This window comes from Myotis daubentonii, chromosome 2 (assembly GCF_963259705.1).
Source record: "Myotis daubentonii chromosome 2, mMyoDau2.1, whole genome shotgun sequence".
In the NCBI taxonomy this organism is placed as follows: Eukaryota; Metazoa; Chordata; class Mammalia; order Chiroptera; family Vespertilionidae; genus Myotis; species Myotis daubentonii.
In genome coordinates, this window is record NC_081841.1 from 196301889 (window position 1) to 196325417 (window position 23529).

The window sequence follows — 23529 nt, forward strand, 5'->3', positions numbered from 1 at the left end:
CCAGAATGGTGCTGCTATAGCTAAAGGGATCTCTGAGAAGTCCACTGAGTGAAGGCTGTTCTCTCTGTCGTGTCCCCCTTCCCCCGCAGTACGGCCTGACTCCCCTGCACATGGCCGTCCATCACAACCACCTGGACATCGTCAAGCTGCTGCTGCCGCGGGGCGGCTCCCCACACAGTCCTGCTTTGGTAAGCCTCCCCGACCGCCAGCAGGAGCCCGGAGCAGCTGCCTGCTTCCTCCCGGGAGGGCTGTTCCAGAAGCAGCCAAAGGGCTCCGGTGTTTGCTTTTATTTTTGCCTCAGAAATCTCGCCTCACTGTCCCAGCTCAGCTCTCCCCTGGAGCATATTTGCCATTTTGGGGACCAGGAGTGGGTGGGAAGTGGGTAACACTTCGTAGCATCAGGTTACCTCACAGAGGTGGATTCTTTCTACACAATAACGTGTCCCCGAAGCGCCAGTGTCAGCTGAGTCTTGCACGTGGGCCACCCAAGGTCAGCACGCACAGGCGTCCCCACGTGTGGCCCGTCTCCGTCAGTCTCGTTCCGGCGCAGGGACCGCACATGGAGAAATATGCGGCTGTGAGTGAACTTGCCGGAACCCTGAAGAAAGGGACCTATTTTGAATGTGAATATTCACACCCGCCCCCCCCCCAAATCTATTCCTCTTGTGCGTTCAGACTTTTAGGTCGTGGTGGTTTTGAACGAGGCACAGCCATGTATGTCACATGTAGACACGTGTCCAGTGTGCCGGCCTCCTGCAGCCTCTGAAGCGCCTGCTCAGGGCAGCAGCCTCATGGCCACTTAAGGGAACGGAGGAAAGGGAGCTGACAGGCTGGCTTACGTAAGACCAGACTGGCGGTGGGGGTGGGGTGATGCAAGGTGTTGGGAGGAAGCTGGACAGAGGATCACTTTTGGGGACAGGCTGCCCCCTGTGGGAGTGTTTGTCTGGGACGAGAGGGTCGCTGTGGGGCTGGTGGCCGCACTAGGAGGAGGGACCAGGAGAGGGAGCAGGGCTTGGGTCAGGACACAGGCAGTCCCTGCATTCTGGAGCTCACCACCCGCCATCCGATAAGGCGGCCAAGACTCGGAGGATAATTTCCGGGGGAGCAAACCCCAGTGCTCAGCCGAGCAGCAGGAGTGTGCAGGCTGCCGCTGAGGAGGGAGCTGTCAGGTGCGCTGGTGTGCGGGTCCAGCTGACACCTGGGGATGCCGGGCAGTCAGGGACAGTCAGTTCCGTTTGTCTTCCCTCTTCAGAATGGATGCTCCTCTGAGTTTTACAGCCTCCCTGTCCTGCAGACAGTGTCTCCCAGGTGCCCCTGTCTCCTTGGGCTCCCGTCCCCGCCGCTGTTGTAGCAAAGCCCACGTCACTGTGTAGACAGAGCATGCGGCCCTGCTCTGATGTGACTTACTCCTGCATCTAAAAATAAAAAGCTGGGCTCCCCTCCTCCTTCCACCCCCTCCTTCTAGCAAAGAAACCAGGGCCAGGTTCATGGTATTTAAAGAGAGATTTATCCAGGCACGAACGCTGTACAGATGGGTTTTGTTTCCATGGCAAAAAATAGTTTACCAAGTCGTCTGGCAATTTTGTAGAATTTCTCATGCAAATCTCTCTGCACCCAAACCAAACCCTCCCCTTTCTAATTTTGATGCTAATGTTGTTCTAACATTTCGGCAGCTCTCTCTCCAGCGGGCGGGCGTGCCTTGGGATGAGCTCATTTCCTGGGGAAAGCAGAGCCTTTGACTGGCACCTCACCCTCCCTAACCTCTCTCTGACTCTCCTGCCTCCTTGCTCCTTGTCCTTGTCACCTACAGGTCATTCACTCCCTTCAGTCCTGGTTTCGGGAAAGCTCAGAGGGGCGGTCCCTGTTTTGAGACGGACAGTTGTAGCTCAGCTGTAACCTCGGTCACCTGGCAGCCAGAGCCACCTCCAGGGCCCGCTTGCCCTTTTGGCGGGACAGGGTACTGTCCTTGCCAGTGTGACATCACAGCTGCCCAAGAGCCTGGGACTCCTAACATAGTTTCATGAATATACTTCAAATTGCTGCAGTCACTGTCCTCTGTACATGAACAGAAGTCCTAGTCATCGTTGCTTTTATGTAGTGACTGCCTGCTGTGGCCCGGGCACCCGACTAGGTGTTCAGCTGCCTCCTCCCAGCCCCCCTGACAGCTGTGCTGAGCAGACATCCCCGGACACGCATCTGAGAGAGAGTGATCACCGTTTAGGGATGGCTCCAGAAATCAGGCTTCACCCACTGAACCACAGCTCTTTTCGTCGCTCTCTTTTGATATAATACAAAATTCATTTTGTGTAATTACCTTTATTATCATCAAAATGCCATCTTGTTATGGGAAAACAACCTACAAAGAAGAATTTAATGTTTTCTCGTAATGTAATCAAATTAAAAAGGAGAAACACTCCAATGAATTATCTTACATAATTATTTAAAGGGAATGATTTTTTTAATTCAATTTCATTTGGGGGGTAAGTTACAACTTTTCATTTCTCCACAAAAACCCGCTTGGCACATGGCTCTGCCCCTGACCCCAGTGCTATACAACTGTATTGGTCAGCCCCCCCACCACCACCCCATTTTTCCTATTTTCTCATCAGTGATCCTGGCAGAATCAGAAATGTTGGTCTTACCAGTAAGACCGTGGCTGGCAGGAGGGACTCCGTTCTCTGGGACAGCGCGAAGCATGCTGGCCAGGGTGGGGGCCCATATGCCTTATGCCATCTGCTCTGGGGCTGGGTGGACATGTGCTTACGCAGTCATGGTCCTGCTCCGAGGCCCTCAGGCCTGGCATCCCCATGGGCCCTGAGTGCTTTGGGACCATGACCCTCAAAGTGTGGCTCTCGGACCATCGGCATCAGCATCACCGAGGAGCTTGTTAGCAACGCAGAATCTTGGGTCTCCCTAGAGCTTCTGGGTCAGGATCCGCATTTTAACAAGACCCCCGAGTGCTCTCAGACACACTGAAGCGTTAGAAGCGCAGCGCCCACTGGAAGAAGCTGGGATCTGGAGTCAGAAGGCCAGGCTCGGGCCAGCTGCTATTCCATTTGCTAGGTGACATCGGATAAGGCACTTGGCCTCTCAGAGAACTGACTTATTTATCCACAAAGTGAGGAAATAACCAAAAGGCCTACATGGTGGCGGTGATGCTCAAGAGGGACGATGTGAGTGAAAGTGGTTTCAATGGTGACGGTGACGACCAAAGTCATGGCCACCTGCCCGCAGTGGGGTGAGGCGCCTACTCTTGAACGTAAATCTATGCACTGCTTCCTTCACTGAGAAAGTCCTACCACCAAAAAGAAAAGAAAAAAGAAAAGCCGGCTGAATAAGCTGACAAAGCTGACTTTGGGGCCAGCTCCTTTATCTCATCGTGGACTAAACACCTCCTATGGGCCATACCAAGCTTTATTACTCTTACATCTTTTAAAAATATATATATATATTGATTTAAAATATATATATATATATTGATTTCAGAGAGGAAGGGAGAGGGAGAGAGAGGCAGAAACATCAATGATGAGAGAGAGTCATTGATGGGCTGTTTTCTGCACGCCCCACACTGGGGATCGAGCCCGCAACCCTGGCCTGTGCCCTGACCAGGAATCGAACCGTGACCTCCTGGATCATAAGTGGATGCTCAACTACTGAGCTGTGCCAGTCGGGAAATTACTCTTATATCTTAATTTTGGAAAGTGCCTTCAAATATTATTGTATTTGATCTATTCAACAACTTTGAGAACAAGGTAGATGTTATTATCCACCTTTCATGGCTGAAAAAATACAAACGGAAGTCCAGACATTGCTGAAGGGCTCGCATGCATTGCACGGCCAGTCAGAGCGGAACAGAACCGACTCCACGTCTCCAAGTCCCTTGCCAGGCACCTGTCCTCTTCCTCCACCTGCTGAAGCCGGCAAGCCCAGGGCACAGGGAAAGAAGGGCTCTGCTGCCTTTCCTTTATGAAATGTTGGGGGCTTGTTCTTAACGCAGGAAGGAGGGAGAGGGAGCCTTGTATTTTCTCACCTAGTTTTCTCGGGGTTCCATAGGCAGCCTACTTGCACCCCAGCATCTGTTAGTGAGAGCACTCCCTGCACAGCCGTTGATCAGAGGCTGATAGAGAAAATAGGGGGTGAGAAAACGAACCATAGACTTGGTTCATTTGTTTCCTGAAGTTGCCCTCCAGGGTGACACCTGCCCTGCTCGGGGGGAGGGAGGGTGTCCAGCCGGCCAAGGTCCAGGCCTCATCCCCCGCCCCCCAGAGGATTAAATGTGAGGCAGGTGCTCACGTGGTCTGCTCAGCATCCCTGGAACCATTCTTGTGTTTCAGAACGGCTACACCCCTTTGCACATCGCTGCCAAGCAGAACCAGATGGAGGTGGCCCGCAATCTGCTGCAGTACGGGGCGTCCCCGAATGCAGAGTCGGTGCAGGGCGTGACACCCCTTCACCTGGCTGCCCAGGACGGTCATGCAGAGATGGTGGCCCTGCTACTCTCCAGACAAGCCAACGGCAACCTGGGCAACAAGGTAAACAGGGTGCCTTCCGGCTGGCCCTGGGGGCTCAGTCATGGTTTAGTGTTAGCTAGTGGACATCATGTCTGAATATCGGGCACCCCCTGGGGCCCAGGTTCTGAATTAGGTGGTGTGTGTGTGTGTGTGTGTGTGTCTGTGTGTGTGTGTGTGCGCGCGCGCAATCCTTACAACAGCCCTTTGTAGCTTTTATCTCCGTTTTATAAGTGGAAAAAAAACAAACAGCGGATTCAGAGAGGTTGCATATTTCCAAGGTTGCATGACCCCGAGCCCATCTGATGCCAACGCCTTTGCTAACTCCTTTTAAATAGATGGGTTCAAGAATCAGCAAAAAGGTCAATAATAAAATCCACAATACACATTCCCAAACATAAGCCAGTATTGCATTCAGGAATGTATTTAGTAATTTGGTACTAACTATTCTTTTTCAGTAGGGAGGATATGCTTTTAAATGCCAATCTATGCATGAAAATAGGAGTTCTCAATCCAGGGATTACTAGCATATGAGTCTGAAACCTTTCAAATGTGTACACAACATTTTGGGAGGATGGGCCTGTGAGCATTTTTCTGGATAAAGTCTTCATGTTTTCCTTGGCCTCTCTAAGGGATGCATGACCCGAGAAAGACTAAGAGTCACTTCTTTTTAAAAATAGTTTTATTGAACTCTAATTCACATCCTGTAAAATTCACCCTTTTGAATTGTACTCTTCAGTGGCTTTTGGTATAGTTGTAGAATTGGGCAGCCATCACCACTATCTAATTTAAGAACATTGTTATCACCCCAAAAGGAAACCTCATACCCATTAGCTGTCACTTCCCATGTCTACCAAACCCCCCAGTCCCTGACACATCTGTCACTATGAACTTGGCCTATTTGGGACCTTTCATACAATATGCAGAGCTACTTCTTTAGATGATAAATGAACATAATACAGCTTCAGAAAAGCATGCGTTTGCTGACATTTTTGGGGAGTGTGCACAAATCAAACGAGATCTCTGGTGCATGACTCTCCTCATGAGAAAGCTCTGATGAGAAATCCAAGAATACGGTGTTTTTAGTCCCAGCAAGAGAGCCTCTATCCTTTCCACAGTGCAACATGGCTGTGATCTGATCACACGCTACATTTAAATGGCACATCGTGCTTTTCCGTGTGTTTTCATCTTTCTCAAGTGATCTTTACTTTGCTCTTGAAATAGATCAGTGCTAATCCATATCTTCGAGATAAGGAAATGAAAGGCTCTGAAGTTCATCTTGAATCTTGGGAATAGGGGATGTTACAATTGGAAAGTACATAAAGCTCCTCTGGTTCAGAGGTCAGCAAACTGGGACCTATTGGCCCAATCCGGCGCGCCACTTGTTTGTGCTAATAAAGTTTTATTGGAACACACATGCCCCATTTGTTTATGTGTCGGCCATCCCTGCTTTCTCACTGTAACTGGCAGGGGTGGGTAGTTGCGAGAGAGATACAAGCCGAAAATGTTGACGATCTGGCCCTTAACAGAAAATGTTGCTGACCTCTGACTGACTCTAACCACCTCATGTTTTAGAGAAGGATACGCAGGCCCAAAGCTGGAGGAGCTCTGCTGGTCGGCGGCCGCAGAGCCAGGTTCAGCTCCCAGGCCTGCGCTCTTCCATGGTGGCCTGGAACTCTTTACTGGCTACAAGATGACGCCGTTCTTTTTCTTTCCAGAGCGGACTCACCCCCCTCCACCTGGTGGCACAAGAAGGCCACGTTTCAGTGGCAGACATGCTGATCAAACACGGTGTCCTGGTGGACGCCCCCACCCGGGTAAGGCTCCCCTCCCCGCCCTGCGTGCGCCCATCGCCCTGCCCAGTGCCTGCCTCCCTCATGCCTCAGAACTGACTCCTCCTCGGAGCTTAGAAACGCCAAGGGCGCAGCGACATGTTCTTCTCTGCCCCTTCCTAGGGGTGGCAGTGGAGTTTGAAGACACCAGTCCTCACTGCCTCACTTTCCAGTCGGGAATTTTGAAGTTTGCTAGACCTTTGAGCCTCTAGAGTGAGAAACTGAGAGGAACTATTATCATGATTCCAAGACCCGTCTCACTGGTACATGAGCCGGGTGTCAAAACGCCAGGCTTCCTAGGACTCGCTAGACAATGCAGCCTTTTATTCCAGCGTTCAGTCGAATGCAGCTCAGCTTTTGTGGACCTTTCTGTGTGCACGATGCTCTGTGAAGCGACTGAGGATAACGGTGCCCAGCCCGGGCGGTGAATCTGCCCCGAGGCATCTGTGGCTTAGTGTGGGCGTGACTGTCAGAGGCCAGAAGGGACAGCCTAACGTGATTTCCCGAGTAAGAGAGCCCCAGAGAGCCACTCGAAGCACCAAGGAAGAGAGAGTTTCCATTTGGTAGAAGGAGGCTTCGCTGAAGAAGTAGCATTCTATTCCTTTTTGTCACAAAGCTGCTGTGTTAAAGAAGGGACAGTGTGACACCCCTCCAACCCCACCCCACCCCACCCCCGAAGTTGACTGGAACACCAGTCAACAACATGACGTGAGGCCTTCCCTGAGAAAAATCTGGAAACTCTATTTTATCCCCAGTTGTTTGCAGCCTCAACAGAAATCTGCTTGAAACCAAGGATGTTCTGGATTTCTGAGGCTTCTTTTGTGGGCCCAGTTTAGTCTTTTGGGGCCCTGTCCTGAGAGACCCTATTCTGTGGGTTAGGACCTGGTAGGTCCCTAAGCCATATCATTACTTAGGGTTCAGTGTAGGGTCTGTGTCGACATGGTGTCTGAAATCTGGCCCCGGCCCTCCAGGGACACTTAGACCACAGGGCTCAGAGGGCCTTGGCTTGTCGGACTTTGGAGGGAGCACCAAAATATTCAGCAGAACAGAGTCCTTGAAAATAAGCTCCTTTGTAGCCAAAATGCAAATGAATAAATACCCAAAGCCCACTCATTTCAAACAGTGACCAGTTCCTATAAAACCCATTACACTGCAGCTCAGCGACGTGGACAGCCTTTGGGGGAATTTGCAGTGGGATTTCCCACCTTTCTAGTGCGAATATATCTGCTCTTATCCAAGTCACAGTGATCTCCATGCCACCAACTGTACTCGCCTGAGCCCCTTCCCAGCAAAGGGCCTGATGGCTGACCCCCTCAGCAGAACCTCTCTCGGCTTCTACAGCACGGGTCTTCTGCTTTCCTCCCACCTCCTGGCAGTCCCTCCCTCACAGTCCTCTTCTCTGGACTCCCTCTGTGTTGCCTCAGCACATGGGCCCCCTGTTTCTCTCTGCGTGTATCCTGGGTGACCTCGCTCCTCTCCCAGGCTTTAACTCCTCATAGGTGTCTCCTCGCCTAGAACTCTTCACCGGGCCCCAGCAGTGCTCCGGCTGCCTGCTCCAATCTCCCCTCGGCTCCCTCCTGGCACCTCAGACTTCACTTGTCTGACACTGAGCCCTGTTCCCTCCCAGGCCAATGGTACCTGACTGGCCATGGCCGTACAGCTTACACCTCATCGCAGCTGTCAGTCTTCCAAAGGGTTTCCCCATCCACATTCTCTCTCTCTCTCTCTCTCTCTCTCTCTCTCTCTCTCTCTCCTCACCCAAAGATATGTTTTCATTGTGGGGTGTTTTTTTTTTTTTTAATAGAGAGAGGAGAGAGAGAGAGAGAGAGAGAGAGAGAGAGAGGCATCGATGTGAGAAACATTGATTGGTTGCCTTCTTGTATACGTCCCGAACAGGGATTGGACACAACATTTTGGTGTACGGGATGACACTCCACCCAACAGAGCCACAGGCCAGGGTCATGCTCTCTTTTCATCAGCTCTGTTGTGAGGATTTTATTAATGCACAGCTTATAGAGGTTCTTGGTACGCCCCAAAGCCCTGCTGGTCACCCGTTCTCATCTCTTGCTTTTCAGATGGGTTACACCCCCCTCCACGTGGCCAGTCATTATGGAAACATCAAGATGGTGAAGTTCCTGCTACAGCACCAGGCAGACGTCAATGCCAAGACCAAGGTAGAGGACGTCTGAGACCTGCCTCCTATACTGACCCTTCCTAAGTGCCAAATTAGTACGCAGCCAGAGTGACTCTGGGCTCCCTTGGGGCTCTGCCACAATTCTGAGCTGTGACCCTGGAGGAGGAAATGGGGAAAATGCATGTTCATGTTGCACGTGGAAGACGGATAGACGCTGTGGTGTGTGGGCAGGTCTTTCTCTCGGAGCTCGCTAATCCTGCCAAAATGTCTACCCCGCCTTACAGCTAGGATACAGCCCCTTGCACCAGGCGGCCCAACAGGGACACACAGACATCGTGACACTGCTTCTCAAAAATGGTGCTTCCCCAAACGAGGTCAGCTCGGTGAGTGCCCACCGGTTCCTGATTTCGGACAAACTGTGCTCCTGGGCGGCGCTGTGAGCCTTAACCACAGGGTCTCGGTCTGTCCTTACTGCGTGTGTGGGGCCTGGACGGGCTGCTGTACCAAAAGTCGTAGCTGCCTGGGTCCCCCAGGCCAGGGCGTGCTGTGGTTAGATTCTCCTTCTGGTGAACTGAGGTTATCTTTTCAAGCACCATTTACCCCCCCCCCCCCCCCCGCTTTAGTTTTGCTTAAATGCAGTTGTTGAAACTCTCTCTAAAATATGTGAAGCTGCTTTCAGTGTGGTGCAGTGAACACCAAACGCCCTGCGTGGCTCATGACGTGGCAGGGCCTCAGGGCCGTCCTTAGCAACGTCGGCGATCGTTGTTGAGTGTGACCTTCCTCGCCTGACAACGCGCGGGTTGTGCTAGTCATCTCTAAGGCTGCTTACCGCTCAGAGAGTGTGCGGACTTTGATTATGGATGTGGTTGCTGAGAGCCTAACTGTGGAACGGGCTGAATCTGTGGGGGCCAGGACACATCCTAGAACTAGAGAACTTAAAAGAAAAAAAAAAGCCTCAATATCAGTTTATTCTCACTTCGATCTTTCTCTTAAAATGAGTGTAGAGAATACATCCCTCCCCTACTTCTGGTAATTTGTGGTTTCTGATTGGCCTGAGGGAGTTCGTTGAAGTATATGGGTGACTTTAACCATCTTATTGCTCAGTTACTGACACCCAAAGAACCGGTGTTCAGAGCAGTGAACAGCATTGCCCTGTGGCCTCATCTTCCTGGCGCCTTCCTGTCTCATTTCTCCCCAGTTGGCTCCCTCATGGAAGTGTTTGACTTGTCCTGGCAAAATTTCTCTGCTCGTCTGTCAAGGTTCTTGCACCCGTCACTATAGAGTTAAAGTATCCCTGCCCTCCTCTCTCCCATACCTGGCTAACGTCTGGCACATGTCTGGACTCACAAATGTGCAGGGGTCCGAGGTGCAGTCTGTCCACCTAGAACCCTCATAGCGGTTAGAATGTGAGCTGTCCTCCCAGACGCCATTCCCTTGTCTGATCGCGCCCTCTCTCTGCTGTTTTCCCCAGAATGGAACCACGCCCCTGGCAATAGCCAAGCGCTTGGGCTACATCTCTGTAACAGACGTGCTCAAGGTTGTCACAGATGAACCCAGTGTCGTGGTATGTCTGCTTCTTTGCATCCTCCACCCCAAACACACAGCCTGACTGGGTGGCCCTATGGGTTACTCTCAGAGCTGGCCCTCTTCTGGTAGAAAGAACCAAGCCTAAAGGTGGGAGGGTCTTCTCCGGCGATGGAGTTGCGCTGCCACCTAGTGGTAGGAGGAATTGGGGGCTGACCTAAAGGGGCAGCAGTAAGACGGGCCTGGGGCAGAAGCCATGGGAAGCTGGTGTGTCATGTTTATCTCCCCTGTGATTCCTGTCACACTTCGGCTTCCAGGCTGACAGCCTCTTAGCTCTGATTTTTTTTTCATTTGGGACAAAGCTCCTTTCCCTCCTCCTTCCTGTCTCCATGGTCATAACCAGGTAATTGCTGTCTGTGTTCTATTTGGGTTGAATTCTCTGCTTTTTCTCATTTTAGTTAGTCAGTGATAAGCACCGGATGAGTTTCCCTGAGACAGTAGATGAGATCCTGGATGTTTCTGAAGATGAAGGTAAAGTCTGGGAATTGACATAAGTCGGGGTACAGGCGGGGGACACGTGGGCTCTGAGCACTCCCCGAGTGCTTCCTGGCCTGCTCAGGGGTCCCTATAGCACAGCACAGCACCTCGGGCCTGAACTGAAACCAGAGAGAAACTGCTTTTCAAAGATGTTCTCTGCCCTCAGAAATACTTCATTAATGTAATTTTTTAGAAGGAAAATCTACATCTTGGAGATTAAAATACAACATCCCATGACATTTCATAAATATGTGTTTGCATATATTATACATAGACTATGATTCTACTCAGATCAATGATTAGAGCTGTAAAGAACTGCCATAAAGTTCTGCCTGGTGCTTTCCTTGAGCAAACAACAAGCTGTTTATTTTAAAATCTGTATGAATCTGTTTAATAAGCTGCCCTTCTGACCTCCTCAGGGGTCAGAAAGTTTGGGGGTATATCCATTTTCAACTTCTGTGAACCAGGTGCTTGTAGGAAAAAAAACCCTCGGATGTCAGTAGTTGGACTGGACTGGGTTATCTCTCTGGCCCTTGAATGAGTAACTTTGCAACTAGATGATTAAAGCTGTGCTCGTGTCCCCTGTGGTGATATGCCTCTCGCTTTAACTGACTGCAATCCTGTCCTTTCTTAAACTTGGCTCTTCTTTGCTTTCCAGGAACCGCTCATATATCTATAATGGGTATGAAATACTTTCTGTTCCCTGTGGTCCTTTCTCACAGTGCATTTCACCCCAAGCAATCCAAGCTCTCACTAATCCATTCCTGCTTTCCACCCTCCTCTGGCGGCTAACACTCCGGAGCCGGGAGCTTTGACTAAAACAGGAAATGTACACCCATAAGATCCATGCCCTGGCGGGGAGCTCCCGCCTGCCCATCTCTGTGTCTGTGCCCATGCCACTGTGTTTGTGATCATAACTGCATGAGCTGTTGTTGTATTTCATTCTGTCAGCTCCGGATCACAGAATCAGGACACTCACTGCTAAGGGACAGCAGATGACACTGCAGAGTCGAGGGCTCCCGCTCCAGTGCAAGCAAGGAAAGAGAAACAGAGAGGCAGCCTGGGTTGTAGGCATAATGTGAACCTGTGGTGACGGGTTTAGGAGGTAGTGAGGCTCCACCTGCCACGGTTACAAGAACCCCTCAGCCCTTCAGAACGAACGGGTGCAGTTCCGTGGCAGCCTGTGCTTCTGTGGTGCGTGGAGTGGAAAAGAACAGAAGCAGCCCTTTCTCTGGCGTCACTGCACACTCTACAAGGGCTCTTTGGAAATGGAATTTGCCCAGCCCAAAAAAAAAAAAAAAAAAAAGTTCTTTCTGGTTGTATTTTTTTTTTTCTTCTACAAAGGCTGGTACAGACTAAGATGCTAGGAGCTGCTGCCCTGCTCTGGGTACCAGGGCTGGAGGAACAGGGCTGGTCGAAGACCTTGCTCATGGTCCCCTTCGAGCATCTGAGACTTCCTCCACTCCTCGGCACTGAGGACCAGGCAGAGCACTTGTTTAAAAGAAAGAGGAAGTCTCCATTCCGTCACTCACTTAAACTTGTGTGGTTTCAGGAGAAGAACTCGTCGGCTCCAGGGCTGAGAGGCAGGACTCCAGGGACGTAGACGAAGAGAAAGAGCTGCTGGATTTTGTGCCGAAGCTGGATCAAGTGTAAGAAGTGCCCACCCCGTGGGTGGCCGAGGTCCTGCCCTGGATCTCAGAGCAGAGAAAGTCACTGGAAGGCCAGCCCCTGGGTGTGCCCCTGACAGGGATATAGTTGCTGGTCGATTGGACTGTGGGTCCAGCACCTTAGGATAAATTAACTCTGTAGCTTGGGCATCAAGTGGGGACATGGAGGCCTCCCTTACAGCATATTGGCCGGGAGTGTCTTCCCTCCTCTTCCGGTACCTCTGCCTCCCAAATTTCTTCCTCCCTCATTCACAGTCTCATATGCACACCCCTTCGCCCTCTCACACACTCTCAGTTTCTCACCCAGAAGAATCCATTGAGAAAATTCACATTAGAAACTGGTGCCTGAGCTCTAACACTGACCACATCCTTCCACACATTAGGGAAAACCCACAGAGAGGCTGTCTCTGCCCTGAACATATTTCTCACTCCTCCCTGTGACCCTGGGAGTTACTCTGCTGTGGGCACATTAGCACACGGGGATTTTCTACAAATAAATCTAGAAGAGACCACTGTGTGGAAACACTGAGCCCTCGGCGTTTTCTGGACAGACAGACATGTGCCAGTGTAGTACCATGGCTTATACAAGGCAGGACAGTGGGACAAGCAGGAAGTGAAACAACAAGGATATGTAATCAATTTGTATTTTTTGAACATCACTTAGAAAGAAGTACAAGACTTGGCCCCTGGCCATAAAGAAACTACAGATTTATTTGGTAGGATCAACACACAACCAGAGGTCATATAGCAATGCAGAATAAGGTGTGGAGGCCAGAGCGAGGGTTCTATCAACAAGGGCTCTGAGGCTAAGAACAGAGCTGATAAGAGTGGGGAGGATTCCTGGAGGAGGTGGGCCCTTCTGTGAGGTTGTGAGGGACAATGGGGCTCCGGGGAATGGCTTTGAGGCGAAGGGAGGAAGCTGGTCAGTGGTGGAGGCTGAGTTGTATTGCATGTGCAAATGGGGGGTGGGTGCGCGGGTGGGTCCAGGCTGTGGTGAGGGAGCAGACTGGGTAGTTATTATGGGGTACAGAGGTGTTTCACTTAGGCCTCCCATGGAAGAAGGGGGACCACTTGGAAGGATTGTCTCTGATTTTCCAATTGTCTTGGTGCACAGGGTGGAATCTCCAGCCATCCCGAGGATTCCCTGTGTCACACCTGAGACAGTGGTGATCAGATCTGAAGAGCCAGAGCAGGTAAGAAGCATCCTTTCTCTTGTTTTCCATTTTGTGGCGAGCAGAGACCCCCGGGACAATGATTGCTTCCAGATGACCTGGGGTATGAGAGGAGCTGACAGTTGAAACACGTGTAGCATTTACCGAGCCCTCAGATCCGAGATTCTACTGCTCCTCATAGCCCCTGGGGTGTCAGTGTTCTCATTATCCCAGACGTGACTGACATGGCGTCTCGCAGAGCCCATGGGCGTGGGAAACACCATTATGCTGGTTCAGTCATGAGCAAGGCTAAGAACCGACACCAGAAGTTCAGCTCAAAGGCCCGTGTTCTCACGGCCCCGACCACGGTGCACGCATGCGCTCTCTGCAGCCATGGGGGCAGCAGGTCACGGTGCTGGAGAGCTAGCCCGAGGCTGTACCTGCCTCTACAGCGAAGTTTCGGGCACATCACAGGACCCTGCGCTCCTCTTCTTTCACATCAGTGAAAAGGGAGCAGTTTCTGCCTCACCGTCCTTAAGGGATTATTGGGAGCTTAAAATACCAATAGGAATAGAAGAGGGTGTCAGAAAGATTGTTCCCACTTGGAATATTACTCATTGCAGTACTCTACGGTGTGGCTCCCCTGGATGGCATCTGAATTTGTCTCCAACAAGGGTCGGAGGGTTTAAAACAATTTCATTTCCCCTTGGTTACTTTTATGCCATAGGCACTCCCCCCCCCCCGCCCCCCAGAACAAGGGGTTTTTCTAGCATAAAAAGAAAGCAGTGTGGCGTTTGAGGTTGGAAATGACAGCCTGAGGCCTGATAACTGAGCCAGAGCATGTCTGTGTCCCACAAAGCCTGGTCTCTTCCACTGCCCCTGACGGGGCGGGGGGGGGGGGGGCGCGGTGTCTGAGTGCGGCAGCCATAGCCCTGGCCCCAAGTGGCTATGAAGCTGTCCAGCCAGCCATTCTAGCTGGGTGTATTGTGGTGGCGGATATTGGTGTCACTCATTGGGTGGCATTTGGGGGACATGGCCAGATACGGCCCTGGTCCCGCTGGGGCACACTCCCTGGGTGCTGCCCAAATCAACAAAAGCAGCTGGGTGGAGCTGTGTCCTGCTGTTCCTTGACCAACCCATTCTCTACGACTCCTCAAATCAGCAGGTGTTGCTGGAGTCCTACTGTGTGCCCTGCATAAGGCCGGATGGCAGACTAGGAGACCCAGACCTGCCTCGTAGGAGCTGATGGTCCAGCCGGCATGGGTGGACTCAGCTACATGAAACCATTTAGCACAAAATGAGGGAAGCGTAAATATCCAGGTGCTCAACAGTGTGGTGTGAGTTTTTCCAGATCAGAGTCAAAGGGAAAGATTGATGGAGGAGGCGAGACATCAAAAGTGAAGAGTGAAGGAGAGCGACAAGGGCGTCTGCATCTGTGGAAAAGCATGAGCAGAGCAGAGGAGAATAGGCCTGGAGGGGATGGCGACAGGTCCAGGCCCTGATGGCTTTCAGGAGTCCTTGTGTGCGGCAGCCCCATGTCCTGTAGTTGCAGCATTGCTGTGGGCAGGGTCTGTCCCATTTGTAGATGAGATAACAGGAAGCTGCCCATCCATCACCCCCGCCCCCAACACACACACACACACACACACACACACACACACACAAGGGCAATGGTCCATTCCAGTCACCTCGTGTACCTCAGGTGCCTACAGGACAAGGAGCTCACCCAGAGCTAAAGAACGAGTAGGCGATGGTACAGGCTCTGTTGCCAACTCTAGTGTGAAAACCAAGCCACCTCAAGCAGAGGGTTCAGGCTGGGGTGTAGCTGGAGAACAGGGGGGTAGGTCAGCAGTGGGCGCAGGACCTAAGATTGAAGCCAGACTGGAGGGAGGACCTGCTCCGTCTGTTCCGAGACGCCGTCCCAGGGTCGTGAGCCGAGGAGTGGCCACGCTTCCTTTGACTCCAGGCGCGCCTTGCACCCACAGGTTCAGCAGTGAGCCGGTGGAGGCACTTCCTCCGCTGGTCTCCGTGGTTACTGGCGAGGAGCTGCTCCTGAGCCCCCCCAGCCGGGCTCAGCAGCGGCGGTCCCGCGACCAGGACCTGTGGCCTGGGAGGGGCTAAGACAGTTGTCCTTCTTCTCCTCCTCAGGCATCTAAAGAGTATGATGAAGACTCACTCATCCCCAGCAGCCCGGCCACAGAGACCTCAGACAACATCAGCCCGGTGGCCAGCCCCGTGCACACAGGGTGAGTGGCCCCCGCGTGGGACTGGACCCCCACGCTCCTGTCTCGGAGGGAGCACGTGGATACCCAACACGGATCTGCCTGTGCCCTAGGTTTCTGGTGAGCTTCATGGTGGACGCCCGGGGAGGCTCCATGAGAGGGAGCCGGCACAACGGCCTGCGGGTGGTGATCCCGCCTCGGACGTGTGCGGCACCCACTCGCATCACCTGCCGCCTGGTCAAGCCGCAGAAGCTGAGCACGCCGCCCCCGCTGGCCGAGGAGGAGGGCCTGGCCAGCAGGATCATCGCGCTGGGGCCCACAGGGGCTCAGTTCTTGAGGTGCGAGGCCTCTCTGCGCAGGGTGTCCCTGACCTGTCCCTGCCCTGTGGGTCCATCGCGGCCACCTCGGCCGCAACCACAGAGCCACCCGCCACAGGGCAGAGAGCGGACGAGCCTGGTGCCCCCATCAGGGGGCTGTCCTGACAGGAACGGTACCCCGGGCCCCCCCGCCCCCCACCGCCCCCTTTAACTGCCTGTTCCTGGTACACGAAGGAGTCCACAGCCCGGGTGGAGCTCAGTACTCTCCAACCCCGGATGACACTAGAGAAGGGACGGGAAGACAGAGCTACTTTGGGGACCCCCCTCCCCACCAGGGTTTAATTATTTTAGCTTCAAAATGGTCTTATTGGACTAAACTTTACAGCCTCACCCCATGGCCGGCAAGATCAATGGGCTTCGAAGCCCATTCATTCCTCACCTCATCCGCGGCAGGCAGGCAGGCAGGCGGGGCTTCTGCCGGAGCCTTGTTATTCTTCAGGCACCACAGCTGGCGGCTGGCAGCGGCTGGCGCGTGGGGACAGGCCTTGCCCAGGAGGCCCTGCCTTCTCATCTCTGTCCACCCCCTGTCTCCACCCCAAGCTCACATCCACCACTTGTAAAGCAGCCTGCAGAGCCCTCGAGTGTAGTCCCGAAAGCCTCCGTCATGATCGCTGTGCTGGCAGGAAGCCGGGGCCCCGAGAGGCGCTGTGCAGAGATGCCAGGCGGGCTCCAGGGCAGAGCTGTTTGCCTGGTGGTGACCGACAGGGGCCCTGGGGTGGCTCAGGAACCTGAGGCAGGTCTGTTCCACAGTCGGGACCTGCCCACAGGTGGGGCCCCACTGTGGCCACAGGACCCCTTCTCCCTCCAGGCAGCAACCAGCTGCCCCACACCCGCCTCTTCCCTCCCTTGGCCGCAAGGCGCGCACCCCCGAGTCCTCACACCTCCTCACTATGCGCTCTGTGCCCGCAGCCCTGTGATTGTGGAGATCCCCCACTTCGCCTCCCATGGCCGCGGGGATCGTGAGCTCGTGGTGCTGCGGAGTGAGAACGGCTCCGTGTGGAAGGAACACAAGAGCCGCTACGGAGAAAGCTACCTGGATCAGATCCTCAACGGGATGGACGAAGGTACCTGAGCCCCACCGCCCCAGAGCAGGCGCCCTCCGGGAAGATGGCATTTGAGGCTGGACTTTGGGGGTGGGCTGTTGGCCGCCTGGAATTTGGAGAGCCCCGAGAGACTGCAGAGGGCCCGTTTAGTGCAGTTCCGGGTCCCTAGGGCAGTAGTGGGCAAACTGCGGCTCACGAGCCACATGCGGCTCTTTGGCCCCTTGAGGGTGGCTCTTCCACAAAATACCACATGCAGGCGTGCACATACAGTGCGATTGAAACTTTGTGGCCCATGCGCAGAAGTCGGTATTTTGTGGAAGAGCCACACTCAAGGGACCAAAGAGTCGCATGTGGCTCGCGAGCCGCAGTTTGCCGACCACTGCTCTAGGGCATCTGAGAGAGCACCTGACCCCTATGTGCCACCTGCATCTCCTTCTGCTGGACCTTCTGGATGCAGGGATTTCTCCCTCCCGCAGTTCAGCCTCCTCCTCCCAGGCCCCCCACTGGGTGGAGGCCTGCCCCCGGAGAGAGCAGTGCTGAGGGGGCTCTGGGACATGGTGGGGCTGAGCCTGGGCTCAGCACGCCGGGCCTAAGGGCACCATGCCCTGTGGTTCCAGAACTGGGGAGTCTGGAGGAGCTGGAGAAGAAGCGGGTGTGCCGCATCATCACCACGGACTTCCCCTTGTACTTCGTGATCATGTCCCGGCTCTGCCAGGACTACGACACCATCGGCCCTGAAGGGGGCTCTCTGAAGAGCAAGCTGGTGCCCCTGGTGCAGGCGACCTTCCCAGAAAACGCCGTCACCAAGAGAGTGAAGCTGGCTCTGCAGGTGACGTGGCCTCCTCCTCTCCCGATGGGGCGCCCCCTGCCCCTCCCCTACCGCACCCAGACAGAGTTCATGAAAGGTAGAAAGTGTTCAAGGCCCTCAGGAAGACAACCCTCACCCCCACACTTTTGTCCAGGGCCTCAAAGTTTCATTAGAGATTTGACCTTAAAGCTCAAAAGACAGTTGGGTGGGTGGGATCAGGCAGCAGCTCCCTGTGAAGTTGCTGAATGTCCCGGATAAGGCATTAACCCACGTGACCTCCTGGAGGGTACCATCCCGGCAATGAGGAGCCGCAGGGAAATGGTGAGAAAGGGCTCAGAAAGGAGAGCTAAGCAGTGACATCTGCCCTGGGCAGCCCTGGGTCCCACCTTTCCACTCCGTATAGACAGCCCGCCTTCCCCTTGGGGACTGTGCTGTTTCCTGTCCACGAGCCCCTCTGAGGCTCTGGGGCTGAGTGTCCCCTGTTCGGCCCTTCGCAGGCCCAGCCTGTTCCAGATGAGCTTGTCACCAAACTCCTGGGCAACCAGGCCACGTTCAGCCCCATTGTCACCGTGGAGCCCAGGCGCCGGAAATTTCACCGGCCCATCGGGCTGCGGATCCCACTCCCTCCTTCCTGGACGGACAACCCACGGGACAGCGGGGAGGGAGACACCACCAGCCTGCGCCTGCTCTGCAGCGTCATTGGTGAGAGGTGACCCCTGGCTTCTGGCCTGTCTCCTGTCCTCCTTCCAGCCACTCCAGGGGGAGACAGGGGAAGGCAAAGATAGCCGTCGTCTCGCATTTTATTGGCTTGGCCTAGTGAGGTGCTCTCCAAAGGGATGGAGGGGTGATGCATCTGAGTAGAGTCCACGCCTTCTGTGGAAGCACCCCTGGCTGCTCTGGGAAGGGGGCTGTGGGTCGCTAGGAGGAGTGGAAGGAGAGTATGGGAGAACAGGGGAGGAGAGTATGGGAGAACAGGGGAGGAGAGTATGGGAGAACAGGGGAGGAGAGTATGGGAGAACAGGGGAGGAGAGTATGGGAGAACAGGGGAGGAGAGTATGGGAGAACAGGGAGGAGAGTATGGGAGAACAGGGGAGGAGAGTATGGGAGAACAGGGAGGAGAGTATGGGAGAACAGGGAGGAGAGTATGTGAGAACAGGGGAGGAGAGTATGGGAGAACAGGGAGGAGAGTATGGGAGAACAGGGGAGGAGAGTATGGGAGAACAGGGGAGGAGAGTATGGGAGAACAGGGAGGAGAGTATGTGAGAACAGGGGAGGAGAGTATGGGAGAACAGGGAGGAGAGTATGGGAGAACAGGGGAGGAGAGTATGTGAGAACGGGAGGAGAGTATGGGAGAACAGGGGAGGAGAGTATGGGAGAACAGGGGAGGAGAGTATGGGAGAACAGGGAGGAGAGTATGTGAGAACAGGGGAGGAGAGTATGGGAGAACAGGGAGGAGAGTATGGGAGAACAGGGAGGAGAGTATGTGAGAACAGGGGAGGAGAGTATGGGAGAACAGGGAGGAGAGTATGGGAGAACAGGGGAGGAGAGTATGTGAGAACGGGAGGAGAGTATGGGAGAACAGGGGAGGAGAGTATGGGAGAACAGGGGAGGAGAGTATGGGAGAACAGGGAGGAGAGTATGTGAGAACAGGGGAGGAGAGTATGGGAGAACAGGGAGGAGAGTATGGGAGAACAGGGGAGGAGAGTATGTGAGAACGGGAGGAGAGTATGGGAGAACAGGGGAGGAGAGTATGGGAGAACAGGGGAGGAGAGTATGGGAGAACAGGGGAGGAGAGTATGGGAGAACAGGGGAGGAGAGTATGGGAGAACAGGGGAGGAGAGTATGGGAGAACAGGGAGGAGAGTATGGGAGAACAGGGGAGGAGAGTATGGGAGAACAAGGGAGGAGAGTATGGGAGAACAGGGAGGAGAGTATGGGAGAACAGGGGAGGAGAGTATGGGAGAACAAGGGAGGAGAGTATGGGAGAACAGGGAGGAGAGTATGGGAGAACAGGGAGGAGAGTATGGGAGAACAGGGAGGAGAGTATGGGAGAACAGGAGGAGAGTATGGGAGAACAGGGAGGAGAGTATGGGAGAACAGGGAGGAGAGTATGTGAGAACGGGGAGGAGAGTATGGGAGAACAGGTGTGCTCAGGGCTTCACCAAATGTGCCTGTCTGCCCTGCACACCGGCCTCCCCGCTTTGGCAAGCTCCGTGTCTGTGTCCTGAAGACTGTCCCCCAGCCCATTCTCTGGTCCTGTTGTAGGAGGAACAGACCAAGCCCAGTGGGAAGATATAACAGGAACAACCAAGCTTGTGTATGCCAACGAGTGTGCCACCTTCACCACCAACGTCTCTGCCAGGTGAGACATGTCCCAGCCCAGGGGACTTCTGGGCCCTGCATGGAGGGGTCAGTGCTGCCCCTGCCGGTAGCCACCCTCATGCCCCCACCTGCCCATCCCAGCCTTGAACCTCAGTGTCCCCCACATCGAAGCCCTGCAGGGACCCCAGGAGGGCCAGAGAGGCCATGCATGGCTTGCAGGTCGCTCCTGTCTGGGTGGCAATGAAGCTGTCCGTCGGGCATTTAGGAACGTGCTTATACTTAGCCCTCTCTTTTCAGGTTTTGGCTGTCGGACTGTCCTCGGACGGCTGAGGCCGTGAACTTCGCCACCCTGCTGTACAAGGAGCTTACCGCGGTGCCCTACATGGCCAAGTTTGTCATTTTTGCCAAGATGAATGACCCCCGAGAAGGGCGGCTGCGCTGCTACTGTATGACGGACGATAAGGTGGACAAGACCCTCGAGCATCACGAGAACTTTGTTGAGGTGGCCCGGAGCAGGGACATAGAGGTAAGCACCGCACCCCTTTGTCACTGGGCACTCGAGGGCCGGCTCACTTTCCACGGTGAGACGGGAAATCCTTTCTCGGTGATGGAGGTAGCCTTCCTGGGCTGTCTCTTTTTTTAAAATATATTTTGATCAATTTCAGAGAGGAAGCGGGCGGGGGGGGGGGGAGAGAGAGAAACGTGAATGATGAGAATCATTGATCAACTGCCTCCTGCACGCCCCCTACTGGGGGTCAAGCCCACAACTCAGGCATGTGCTCTTGACCGGAATTGAACCCGGGACCCTTTAGTCCCCAGGCTGACGCTCTATCCACTGAGCCAAACCTGGTAGGGCCTGGGCTGTTTCTTTGATGCCCCTCTTGAAAAGCACCTGAAGGTGAGGAACGTCACTGTTGGCCAGTGATTTGTGATGATGAGAGCTGACATTTGTTAAAGTCCTTCGGTACCAGCTAATAGTAAAAGTGCTTGACTAGCATAATCTCACCTGGTTCTCAAAACTGTGTGTACTTTTATCCCCAATTTACAGATGAGGAGACTGAGGCTGAGAGAGGTTAAGTAACCTATCTAAGGTCACATAACTAAGTAAACAGTCGGGAAAGGATTTGTCCAAGTGGACTGACCCCAGAGCCCACACTCTGACCTGCTGTGCTAGGGTTTTGATAGCGCCCAGATGAGGAAGCAGGGGAGAGGGCGTGACAGATGATGACTGGATTGGAACCTGCCACTGGCCCCAGGATATTGGCTCATGTTAAGATGTGTGATAAGCCAGGACCTTCCCAATAGTCTGGTCTTGAAGTTTGTGCTGAGCCTCTGTGGGTGGCTGACGGCCTAGAAGAAAGAACTAACTAGACCAGGGGTGGGCAAACTTTTTGACTCAAGGGCCACAATGGGTTCTTAAACTGGACCGGAGTGCCAGAACAAAAGCATGGATGGAGTGTTTGTGTGAACTAATATAAATTCAAAGTAAACATCATTACATGAAAGGGTACGGTCTTTTTTTTTTTTTTTTTTTTTTAGTTTTATTCATTTCAAACGGCCAATCCGGCCTGCGGGCCGTAGTTTGCCCACGGCTGAACTAGACAAAGCATTTATTCTGTTTGGGCCTCAATTTCCTCAACTGCCCAATGGGGTCAATTGAAAGCAGTATATACACAGTAGGGGCCCTTATGTTAGGGGTGAGATTAAACTGTCGCCTGGGCCCGAGCCGGTTTGGCTCAGGGGATAGAATGTCAGCCTCTGACTGAGGGTCCTGGGTTTGATTCCAGTCAAGGGCACATACCTCGGTTTGCAGGCTCGATCCCCAGCCCTGGTGGGCAGCAACCAATCGATGTGTCTCTCTCATATCAGAGTTTCTCTCTTTCTGTCTTTCCCTCTCCCCTCCATGCTCTCTAAGAAATAAATGGGGCTGGTGAGGATTAACAAAAAAACAAACAAAACTTGCATGGTACTTCTAGCACTTTGCATACACTAAACATTTTGGATGGGTGTGAAAAACGGTTTGTTTTTTCAGAAGTCATTTTGTGATATCCTCGTGGGGTTCTAGGGCACTATGACAGCAATCCTGGTCAGCCACACCGGGATACATGAAGGTCCCTGCTTGCAGTAAAACCTTTTCCAGTAAGAAAGCATAACCTGGAAATATAACCTTTTCCCAACCAACAGTGGTTTCCCAGAGCAGACCTGCACCTGGTGCTGTAGGTGGGGTGTGTCTCGAGGGAGGAATGGCCAGAGCTGAAGGCAGGACAGCACATCTGGGTGCTTCTACGTGACAGCTGGATTGCTTTCCCTTCCCTGCAGGTGCTGGAAGGGACGCCCCTGTTCGCAGAACTCTCTGGGAACCTGGTGCCCGTCAAAAAAGCTGCCCAGCAGCGGAGTTTCCAGTTCCAGTCATTCCGGGAGAACCGTCTGGCCATTCCTGTAAAGGTGCCGACCTCGCTTCTGGGTCTAGAAAGTTGGGGAGGCAGAAATCTCTCGGCCAACCTCGTGGCCTGTGGAACGCCCCCCCTGAGTCCCCGCTGTGTGATTGGATTTAGGTGAGGGACAGCAGCCGAGAACCGGGAGGGTCCTTGTCGTTCCTGCGCAAGGCGATGAAGTACGAGGACACGCAGCACATCCTCTGCCACTTGAACATCACCATGCCCCCCTGCACCAAGGTGAGCTGCCCCCGGAGGAGGATCCTGGGCCAGAGGTGGGGTCCCTGAGGAGGTCGTAGGTCGACCACTTCCAAAGGGCTTCCCCCTGCTGAAAAGCTGCCTTTGAATTCCCTGAGGCTCAGGGAGGCTCAGGAAGGCTCTTCAGTCTCCTCTGACATTTGGCTGTGGCCTGGCAGGGACAGCAGGCCTGGCCCTTTCTGCAAAGCTCAGGAACAAAACATCCGTGTCAGGTGGCAATCTGCGTGTTCACCCTAGGGACTATGTCCCTTCGAGGAGGTTCGAAGGGACCTGAAAAGCATCTACCTGGCACCCCTCGCTTGAGGCCTCTGGGGCTTAGAACTGGGCATTGAGTTGCTCAAGGTCACCCAGCCATTTGATAGCTTTTTTTGAGCCTCTTTTTCAGGTGCTTCCCCAGGGAGGCAGGCCCTCAGAGAAGGGATCCCTGGTGTCTCAGCCAGTGCAAACACCCAGGTTTTTGATCTCAGCAAAGGCATCTTGACCAAGTATGGCCTCTTATTGAAATCTGTAGGGGTGTCCGCGTCAGCATATATCACAGGGACTTGGGAGTGATTATATGTCTCCATGTTTTTGCTGGTGTTGTTTTAATAATCAGCCTTCCCTGCCAAAATAGAAAGGCGGCAAGGTTACACTCATGCATCTGTGGCTCAAATTCTCCTTCCTGTCTGGGGACCAGGGGGAGCCAACTTCTCTTTCAAAATAGAATTCCTGC

At 53.6% G+C, this 23529-nt stretch overlaps 1 protein-coding gene across 10 annotated transcripts in view; it reads left to right on the forward strand.

Moving 5' to 3' along the window:
- The window catches only part of ANK1 (ankyrin 1), a 211453-nt gene that overhangs the window by 151448 nt on the left and 36476 nt on the right, over window positions 1–23529 (forward strand). For 5 of the 10 annotated variants that reach the window (XM_059685307.1, XM_059685305.1, XM_059685313.1 and 2 more), the window contains exons 16-34: window positions 90–188; window positions 4335–4532; window positions 6227–6325; window positions 8416–8514; window positions 8759–8857; window positions 9946–10038; window positions 10457–10529; window positions 11194–11217; window positions 12088–12184; window positions 13317–13395; window positions 15502–15599; window positions 15689–15913; window positions 16862–17016; window positions 17613–17824; window positions 18301–18505; window positions 20068–20164; window positions 20422–20650; window positions 22444–22569; window positions 22680–22799. In XM_059685307.1, the coding sequence (XP_059541290.1) occupies window positions 90–188; window positions 4335–4532; window positions 6227–6325; window positions 8416–8514; window positions 8759–8857; window positions 9946–10038; window positions 10457–10529; window positions 11194–11217; window positions 12088–12184; window positions 13317–13395; window positions 15502–15599; window positions 15689–15913; window positions 16862–17016; window positions 17613–17824; window positions 18301–18505; window positions 20068–20164; window positions 20422–20650; window positions 22444–22569; window positions 22680–22799 (2427 nt within the window). The remainder of the gene's footprint in view (window positions 1–89; window positions 189–4334; window positions 4533–6226; window positions 6326–8415; window positions 8515–8758; window positions 8858–9945; window positions 10039–10456; window positions 10530–11193; window positions 11218–12087; window positions 12185–13316; window positions 13396–15501; window positions 15600–15688; window positions 15914–16861; window positions 17017–17612; window positions 17825–18300; window positions 18506–20067; window positions 20165–20421; window positions 20651–22443; window positions 22570–22679; window positions 22800–23529) is intronic. The other 5 variants (XM_059685311.1, XM_059685314.1, XM_059685306.1 and 2 more) reach the window with 1 other exon arrangement.